The sequence below is a fragment of the Taudactylus pleione genome, unplaced genomic scaffold (genome assembly GCF_031769625.1).
Source record: "Taudactylus pleione unplaced genomic scaffold, aTauple2 ptg000475l, whole genome shotgun sequence".
In the NCBI taxonomy this organism is placed as follows: Eukaryota; Metazoa; Chordata; class Amphibia; order Anura; family Myobatrachidae; genus Taudactylus; species Taudactylus pleione.
Window position 1 is genome coordinate 760,273 of NW_028284877.1, and position 10,677 is coordinate 770,949.

General features: G+C 46.7%; 1 protein-coding gene across 1 annotated transcript in view; it reads left to right on the forward strand.

The window, feature by feature from the left end:
* OVCH2 (ovochymase 2) overlaps positions 1 to 10,677 on the forward strand; it is a 104,430-nt gene that overhangs the window by 89,954 nt on the left and 3,799 nt on the right. Inside the window, exon 23 of the mRNA XM_088449004.1 lies at positions 133 to 308. Coding sequence (XP_088305130.1) covers positions 133 to 266 — 134 coding nt within the window. The 3' untranslated portion in view covers positions 267 to 308. The remainder of the gene's footprint in view (positions 1 to 132; positions 309 to 10,677) is intronic.

Here is a 10,677-nt window from a genome sequence, read left to right on the forward strand (position 1 = left end):
GCGCGTAATACATAAAGCCAGTGTCCCTGCCCTATGTCCTATAGATAAACAAAAAACTTCACCTTTGTTCTGCTTTACTAAAGTGTATTATAAGTCATTTGCAAACTCCTCTGCTGTAACTTTCCCCTGCAGCTCAACTCACAGAGGACAATATCCCCAGCACTGTGACGTCTGTGGGGCCATCTCTTACCATAGAAGCCACCACTGCTGCCGCCCATTCCGATTTTCGACTGTGGTTCTCTTACACTTTCCACGACCAGCATTAAGCCCTGGGCGAAAAACGACATCTAAAATACTATATTACTCCTGTAATTATTTTATTTTTATACAAATATGTATACATGTTCTTAAACAAGTTTAAAATAAATATTTTAAATGTTCTGCTATTAATGTCGTGGGATTAATCATTTTCCTGTTGCAACCCGCAGCTCTTAAGCGATTCCTCAGCAGGGATCCATTTAGGAAATGTTCAAAAAATTGAGGACTGCAAAAAATTGCCCCCACATCACGAGTCTGAAAGCGCAGCTACACACTTATAGCTCTGAGCTGTTGCTATGTAATAAACACGGGGCCTGATTCAACAAAGAACGCACAGGAGAGAACGCACGCACTCTGACTATGTTTTAGCTCTGCGCATGCATCGCACTGCGCATGGCCGAACTAGCTATTGCGATGGGAACTGCGTTTGCAGAGACTACACAGACCCAGAGCACAGTGATTGACAGGAAGTGCTGTTTGTGGGTGGTAACGAGGGGGGTGGTCGGGCAAACACAGGCGTGCCTGTACGTTGGGACGGCGTTGCATGGGCATGCATAATTTATTGACTGCAATACCATACGCGGCCTGAGGCCTCATAGCGTGACCTGAAGTTAGCAATTCCTGAGTGAGGTCTGACCTGCCTTACCTGTGTGTATGGGTCTGATGTTACCGATTATTTCGCTATATCGCCCAAGTATACGGATGTGTGTAAGGGGAAGTGGGCGTCCTTCTGTTAGGATGTGATCGCATTGCGATATGCAAACATTTGCATAACACCCAGGGGCCTTTCTAGAGAGGAGGGGGCCCATGTGCAGTCTCCGACACAGGCCCCCTCCTCTCCGCCCGGCGGCCGGAAGCGCACTGAGCTGTGCTCGGCCAGCGACGGAGTTATAGACTCTGGGCACTAGAGTGTTCCCAGAGTCTATAGTGTCTGCACAGGTCACCGGGAAAATGGCATGCGCAAACGATGGGAAAATGGCCGCTGAAGCCATTTTCCAGTCGTTTTACAGCGCCAGACCCCCTGATAACACCGCTGATATTAGTAACTGCAGTGTGTGCGTATTGGCTGAATAGCGATCCTTGCTGAATCAGGCCCATAGACTTTTAGGTATATCTATAATATGTATTGGTGTACTATTTTATGGTGAAAAAGATCATAGCAAAAGTTAAATATAATCTTAACTATGCAGTTTGTATATTATATAATTAAAACTTTCTTAATATATTACCAGTATATAGTCCTCAACCTGTTGTTGTTGTTATTATCAACTACTACGAATGTGACAATATATTCTGTAGATCTGTACAATTGGTAACATGCTCACAAACAAGTACATGCAGTGATGTATCAAGAAGCCAGCAAGTACTCTTTATTATCTCCCTCTCTACTCCCATCTATCCTCCATTTCCCCTTCATTCTCCCATCTATCCTATTCCCCCTCCATCCCCCATCTATTCTTTCCCTCCCTCCAGTTCAAAATCCTCTTCCCCGAACCATTCCTCCATTTATCCTCCATCCACCAACAATCCTCTATTCCCCCAGTTATCCTCCTAAACTCTTCTCCCCATCTACTCTTGATCCCCCACATTCCCCCATCTATTATCTTCTGCCCAAACATTTCCCCATCTAGCTTTTTCTCTCCATTCCCCCATCTAGCTTTTTCGCCCTTCATTCCCCATCTAGTATGATATTTGCAGTCTGAGCGGTCATCAACAGTACCAATAGGCCCCATCGCTTTAATACTGAGTGGAGTGGGACCATCAGATTTAGTCACCCAGGTGGGAGGTAAAATAAACAGGGAGCGGATGTGCTCATGTATGGACATCTGATGGCCCAGTAAGTATTTATACATGGTTACATGAGCTCACCCTGCTGAAGGTAGGATCCTGTAGACCACCTTACCACCCCACCTCGTTGGTCAAGAGAGAAAAGATAAATAGAGTTAAGATTAGCTAACATATTTATAAATCCATTTTACAGGGTAGTAAGGGGTTGAGTATGATATGTCAACATGGGCATAATGTTAATGTTTACCAAGTCAATATTCATCATGTAGACAGTGTCGAAATATATTGGCCCTGGAGGCCCAGGGGTGACTTAGCTGCTCCTGATGGCTGCAGCGGCATCTTCCAGGTACTGGTGGTCATGTGACTGTGACGTCCATGTTAGACCACTGATCTTCTGGCATTCGGGTGAGCATTGCTCCCCTATCCTTAACCCTATTCTTAACCCTCCTTCTAGAGCCTATCCCTAAACCCCCCACCCACACAGTCTAACCCTCCCTCCTGTAACCTCCCCTGTAGCCTATGCCTAATCCTCCCGCCTGCAGCCTAACCCTAATGTCGACATTCTGAAAATGTTGACACATTATCTGTTGACATATTGTCAATGTTGACATCATAACTATCGACCTGTTGACTACAACCCGACAGTAAGAGGTCTCATTACTTTGACAGTTATTGGTAAAATATATGTACAGTAATATATACAGTAGTTACCAAGTATGTAGCACTATCCAGGTAGACCTATGAAATCACCCCCCCCCCCCGGTGCTACATGACCACCGGATATGATCATGATACGTAACCTGCCAAGGAGCGAGTACAGCATATAAGCAGCACTTTGAATAATGTGGTGACATGTCTCCTTAACCTATGCCAGATGGAAAACATATGCTGCATGTAGCTCCACTCTAGTCCTGTGTACACTGTACCTTTGACCCTCACCCCAATGCTTTCATGCTACTACAAGTATTGTTCTATCCACCCCTATCACATAAACCGCTGCGTTGTAATGTTATTATTGCATGTGAATGACAGGAGGATACTGGGAGGAGACCTGTTATGAGATACAATGGCTTACTAAATGATAATCTCCTCTAATGACGAATATTTTGATGTATTCATATGTTAATATTTATAGTTGTAAAACAAAATAAGGCAAATATTGTATAGGCATATTTTAGTATGAAAGGTTATGTTAGTAATGGGAAGAGGTGTAGATCAAATTAGCCACTTGCTGTTTAGATCAACTTTTTTATTTCTCTACAATATACTGTACTCAATGTTTAACTATTATGTATTTTCTTTTCTTTTATGGGCTGATTTCATAAACTGTTACTTGTCACTGCACAGTTGTATAGCAGAACACAGACTAGTAATGAGTGTTGTATTGCTTGTTGCCTAGACCTGTTCGCCTGCCTCTATTAGCCCACCAGTTTCTTAGCGTGGATAGTCCTATATTAGGTTCACAGTGTTAAACATGGATATATAATGTTTCATATACATATTATATAGTAAACTAAATAAAATCAATGAATTTCCTAAATTATCTGTGCTGGTTTTTATAGCTACACATACAAAAAACTTATTGTGTTGGCACTAAGTGGCATGGAGGAAGGGGGGTGCAGACAAGTATTGGACAGAGCTCCTGTGCTGATGTCATTTCACCTTTCCCAAATCTTATTGCTGTGAAGTCAGTTATTAGTTGCAGTGCATATACACTGTGTAGACAAAAGCGATTGGACACGACAGCACAAGCTAAATGCGTACCATGCATACCATTGCACGTTACTTCCAAATGGCCGCTACTGTGGTGGTTTCGACAAGAACGCTTGGTAGGGAGGCCCATGCACTTGTTGTTCTACAGAAGCAACAAATGTTTTATCAGGACGGCAATGCCACCTGTCATGTTTCCATGGCGACGCTGGACTGGTATACAGAAAATTTGGTAGCCCGGATGGACTGGCCAGTTCAGAGTACAGATCTTACCCCACTGAGAGCCTCTGGGAGGAATTAGAGCAACAGGTGTGTTCTAGGCCGACTCGACCTTCTTCAGTGTCACAGTTGGTGACTGTACATAAGGTGGAATGGCTATACACACCGCCTGCTGTTGTCCAGGAACTTGTGGACAGTTTGCCAAGAAGAGTGTCTGCTGTAATCACTGCATGTGGGGGACCTACAAAGTACTGACGTCAATTAAATCTCGTTGATCTATTTGCTGTCAGTGTCCAATCACTTTTGTCTATATAGCTATATACATTTCAAAAGGAGGAGCACTCACCACATATACTGTATATGGAACATGAGTGCAACTGCTGACAGACTTAAGTATATAGCTATAGAGAGACTGGAGCAGAGTCTCCACTCTGCTGAATACATTGCAGATAAGCATTTTTTTACTATCTCTAACTTTTATGTTTTGTTAACCCCTGTATACTCTGTATCCCTGTATACTCTGTATCCCTGTAAATGTGATTAAAAACCCCCTTTTGTGAAAAAGCACACCTGTGACAAGGGTCATTTTCTGCTTATTTGAGGCTAACTCTATCCGCCTGTATGCGGCCTATGGGGGACTCCATGGGATCCTAGAGGAGTTATCAGGGTACATAATACTATATGCAATTGTTCAAGTATCTTTCTGGTACGCATTATACATTGAATTATATGCGCTGCTTACAAACAAAATACTACACTATATTTGTGTTCTATTTGGCTCTGTTTGAGCCTCTTCTATTAAAGGTTTTCCTGATCTTTTGGAGGACCATACCTACCCCACCTATGGAATCCCAGTGAAAGAATCACAGATAAGCCTTAAAGATTTATTATTTGGTACGCATATTATATTTTGAGCACGTACATTGTCGTTTGAAATACTACACTATTAGGCGCATTCCTTTTCCCAATTCCACTTCCAGATCCTATTTATCCTGATCGCCGTTCAGGAACCTGGGAAGACTGCTGCCACCTCCACCAGAGGGAACAAAGTGTCACACGTGGTAGCACTATATGGATTTCACTTTGCACTGAAACACATTTATTGCACAAACAGTGCAATATGGTTTTAAGGACTTTAACCAGTGCGCCGGTCTATACACCTTCTACAATATATATATATATATATATATATATATATATATATATATATATACATATATATATATAAAGAAAATAGATTGACTAGTGGGCGACTAGGTTGCTAAAATGTGCTCATAACATGGGTGTAAACCAATTAATACATATATATACCCATGATCAAATTCATAAAAATAAAGTGCCAGTGCATATAGATGTATAGATAAATAATAAACATCCCCTTGATGAAGTTCCTTGGACGAAACGCGTTGGGTGTGACCACACTTTGCCTCTTGGACATATGAAATAATCTGTCTCCACTTATTTCCACTCAGATAAGCTGCTAATTTATTATTTTTTTTAAGAAAGGAATGTTTCCTTTTTTAAGTGGCAAGAAATATATTTTTTATTCTGATCCTCTTTTACTCTGTTTTATTGCTTGCTTGTATAACCTGTGTATTCCCCATTTCCATATCCCCATAGCCCTTCCCCTCCCCTTTTTATGAATTGTGTCTATCAATAAATTGTTTATTATTTATCTATACATCTATATGCACTGTTATGAGCACATTTTAGCAACCTAGTCGCCCGCTAGTCAATCTATTTTCTTTATTTACTAATAATACTCTTACCAGTATTTCCTCTTTGACACTGGGCTGACGCCCTTATATGTTGGGAATTGTTGCTATAGTGTATTAACCATTAGGTCACAAATCAATACACCTGATTACACACACTTGTGGGCGCCGTACCCACTCACTTTTTCTGCATATAAATATATTTCTATATGCATACATATATATCTCAAGATCTATATCACAGGAAAATCCAACTATATATTAAGCGCTAACCCTGAACACGGGTTTCAAGTAGGGATGTGCAGGCTCGGAAAGGTTCGAATTTGCACGCCGAGTTTGTCCATGCAAGATGACGTTTTGCCTCTTTCTGAGTCCCGTTTTTTGGATGGAAAAATCCGAACTCGGCGTGCAAATTCGAACTTTTCCGAGCCTGCACATCCCTAGTTTCAAGCCACATCACAGCGGCTTGAACCTTGTTTACACCGCAGGCTGGACCCGTGATATTGTATTGCCGGGGCTATATCTCTGCTGGTGCTTGGAGATTACATCATCTCCAAGCGCCGAGAAATGCAGCTCTCCCTAATGCTGTGAACGGGACCCGGGTTTGACCCAGGAAGCTTGTTCTGGGCCGTCCACTGGATGGATTTTTGGACAACATCTCATAATTTGGACGGAAACTTCAGAGTAGTGACACTGGATCCCAGAAGACATACTAGGGGGTCGAGGTCCCGGTCGGACCTCCCGGTTTACGCTGGGCAAAACTTTGCCCCGGGGTGCCTGTTCTGGGCCTTCCACTGGATAGATTTACCCGTGTAAAACCCTGCTTGAGACCAGGGAAGGAATGCCGTGACCCGGGTTGACACAGCAATAACCAGGATTTTAGCAGCAGTGGAAAAGGAGTATTTCTGATATTTGCAGTATGTGCAGTCATCAACCAACAATACCAATAGGCAGTGGCGCAACTAAGGGGGATCGAGCCGTAGGACCGGCGGCGTGGGGGGGGCACCGCCAGCCACGGTACCGATCCGCCCTAGTTAGGCAGTGTAGCGCCGAGCGCAGTGTGTGCGGTCAGCGCTACACATTTGCAAAGGACCGGCGCTAGGTTTCCCTGCGCCCAGTGCGCCCAGTGCCGGTCCTTTGCTGCACAGCCGAGACCTTCCCTCCCCCTGAGCGCTTACCCAATAGCGCCAGGAGGAGGGTAGGAGGCGGGTGGTCTCAGACTGTGCAGTAACATAGACATCGCTGCCAGTGCGGCAGCAATGTCTGTGTTAACCAGCAGCCAATGAGAGTCAGACAGACTCTCATTGACTGCTAAGCTTCCACTGCAAGAGCCGGCTCCTGCAGTGGGTAATGGGAGAGACGTCATGTCGTCATGACGTCTCTCCCATAATGCAGAGCGCGCCAGCCCGGGAGGACTGACGTGCGGCGCCGGGAGCAGTGGCTGGAGCCGGAGCGTGGATTCAGGTAAGTGTATTTTTTTTTATTTTTCTTTACTTGTGTTGTGTGTCTGCACATTCGGGGGGGGGGGGGGCACCATTACAGGGGGGAGCACTACTGGGGGCACCATTACAGGGGGGAACCATTACAGGGGGGGACCATTACTGGGGGGCACCATTACTGAGGGGGACCACTACTGGGAGTGGGGCACTACTGGGGACTACAACTGGGGGGGGGGGACTACTATTGGGGGAACTGCATCGGGGGGGAACTACTACTGGGGCACTATATAAGGGGCTTACTACTAGGGGACTACTACTGGGGGCACTAAATAGGGAGGAAAACTACAGGGGGAACTGTATAAGGAGCACTGGATAGGGGGGATCACTGCTCGGCGCCTGCATAAGGGGGACTACTACTGGGGGCACTGCGTAAGGGGGGGTCTACTGCTGGGGTCACTAAATAGGGAGGAAAACTACAGGGGCACTGTATAAGGGGCACTGGATAGGGGGGATTACTGCTCGGCGCCTGCATAAGGGAGACCACTACTGGAGGCACTGCATAATTGGGGGGGGTCTACTGCTGGGGGCACTATATAAGGGGCTTACTAGTAGGGGCACTGCATTGGGGGGACCACTAGGGGCACTAAATAGGGAGGAAAACTACAGGGGGCACCGTAGGAATGTTCAGAGTAACGACAAAGGGGTGTGTCATGTTGACACGCACCATTTTTAAGTGCCCACGCTATGTTTGCATTTGCCCTGGGCTCCAAACACCCTAGTTATGCTACTGCCAATAGGCCCCCGTCTGATTTAATACTGAGTGAAGCGGAACCATCCCATTTGGTCACCTAGGTGAGAGGTAACATAGGATGTGTTAGGTCGAATAGAGAAGTGTTGTCCTTCTATAGTATTTAGGGAGAAAATCGTATTTATTCATGGAGTTCTTCTTTAATGTATAGAATGGGACGCACACAAAAAACAGGAGGGTATTGCAAGAAATGAGCGTAGAGGCTACAAATAAAGTCTATGAGCATTAAGCTCCACTTGTCTGTTATTGTATCTGTCAGGCATGACCACTGGGGACGATGCTGTTTACTGCACGCGGCGCTAGTGTAAACCACAAATTGTCTGTTGCTGTGTATTTGTGTCATGTAAACACAGACAGCTCCAACTGCCAGGATACACAATCTGTGCTCAAAGACAAAGATACTCTATAAACAGCAATTCCACTTACCGTTACTCTGTACGTTCAGGATAGTCATATCGCTTGCTGTGACGCACCAGCTGACAAGGTGTCACATGACTACATATTTTTCTTTCTGACCTATTTAAAAAAAAAAACATTATAACGAATAAAACCATAATCATCAATAAATATAGAAAAGTTTGAAAAATACAATCAATTATGGGTAAATTACCTACGTTACAGTGTTGCAGCTGCTGACACTATAACATAGCATTTCACATGCACAGACACACACAGAACAGTATGCTGCATATCATTTTAATCAGCAGAAGCTGCTTGTGAGTCCTACTCACATCATTCTGCGCATAAGATGCATTTGAAGGTACAAAGTTACACGAAAAAACACTTGGCACTACCAAGTCACATATCACTCATATTTTATGTTTAACACGACTTGTAGCACACGGAGGTAAGATGTATGTGACACATATGTAGGGGGTTGAGGTCGGACCTCCCGTTGGTGTACGCTGGGCAGAACTGTGACCCGGGCTTTCCACTGGATGGAATTGGATGAAAACTTCAGAGAGGGGTGGCAACTGGTCTGGGATGCTTAATGAAGTGGTTGGGGTCCCTGGTGGACCTCACAGCAGGGTGCGCCAGGCAGAATTTTGACCCAGGGAGCTTGTTCTGGGCCTTCCACTAGATGGATTTGGACAACATCTCATAATTTGGCTGAAAACTTCACAGAGTAGTAACACTGGATCCCAGAAGACATACTAGGGGAGTTGAGGTCCTGGTCGGACCACCCGTTAGTGTACGCTGGGCAAAACTTTAACCCGGGGAGCCTGTTCTGGGCCTTCCACTGGATGGATTTGGATGAAAACGTCACAGAAGGGTGGCAACTGGTCTGGGAATCCTTAATCAAGTGGTTGGGGACCCGGTCCGACCTCACAGCGGAGTGGGCCAGACCAGTGGCGTAACTAGGGTATTTGGAGCCCAGGGCAAATTTGAAAAGGGAGCCCCCCCCCCCCATGTGCACACGCAGCAAAAATGGGCGTGGTCACTTAAAAATGGGGCGTGTCAACATGACACACCCATTTATTTTCAAACTGAACATTCCTATCCATATGCACCTTAACCCCAGTAGTACCCCTTATACAGTACCCCCAGTATGCAGTTGTGGTCCCTCTCATGCAGGCCCATAGTAGTGCCCCTTATACAGTATCCCCAGTAGTGGTCCCTCTTATACAGCCCCCAATTAGTTCCCCTTACTCAGTACCCCCAGTAGTGGCCCCCCCAAATGCAGTGCCCCACGTAGTGTTCCCCCTTATGCAGTGCCCCCAGTAGCAGTCCCCACAATGCAGTGCGCCCAGTAGCGGTATCCCCTTATGCAGTGCCCTTTTATACAGTGCCCCCAGCAGTAGTCCCCCCCATGCAGTTTTCCCAGTAGTGGTCCCCTTATGCAGGCACCCTGTAGTGATCCCCCCTATCTAGTGCCCCCTGTAGTGGTCCCCGCAGTGCCCCTAGCAGTAAGCCCCTTATATAGTGCCCCCAACAGTAGTGTCCCCCCCTCCCATGCAGTGCCCCCAGTAGTGGTCCCCCTGATGCAGGCTCCCAGTAGTGACCCCCCCCGCCCTATCCAGTGGTCCCTGTAGTGGCCCTTCCTATTATTGCCCCCAGTAGTGGTCCCCCGAGTGCTGTGCCTCTAGTAATACTAGGCCCCTTTTAGAATGCCCCCAGTGGTAGTCCCCCCCCCCCAAGTAGTAGTCCCCAGTAGAGTAGCCCCCCCCCCAGTAGAGGTCCTCCCAATGGCACCCCCAGTAGATGTCCCCCCCAGTAGTAGCCAACCCCTCCCCCGTTGTGCAGATAGGTTTAAAAATAAATAAATATATATAAAAATATACTTACCTGATTCCACGCTGCTCCTGTCCGCGATGCCGCTCCCGCCCTCCAGTCCGCCCGGGCTGGCGCGCTCAGCATTATGGGACTGACGTCATGACGTCAGTCCCATTACCCACTGCAGGAGCCGGACGGAAGTCCGGCTCTTGCAGTGGGTGCTGCAGCAGTCAATGAGAGTCTATCTGACTCTCATTGGCTGCTGTTTAACACACGCATCGCCGCCAGCGCTGGCGGCGATGCGTGTGTTATGCACAGCCTGAGCCCGCCTCCTGGCGCTATTGGGCAAGCGCTCAGGGGGAGGGAACGGGCTCAGGCGTGCAGCACAGGACCGGCGCTGGAAGCCTAGCGCTGGTCCTGTGCAAATGTGTAGCGCTGACCGCACTCATTGCGGTCGGCGCTACACTGGCTATCTAGGGCGGGCGGGCCGGTACCATGGCCGGTGGCGCCCCCCCGCGCCGCCGGT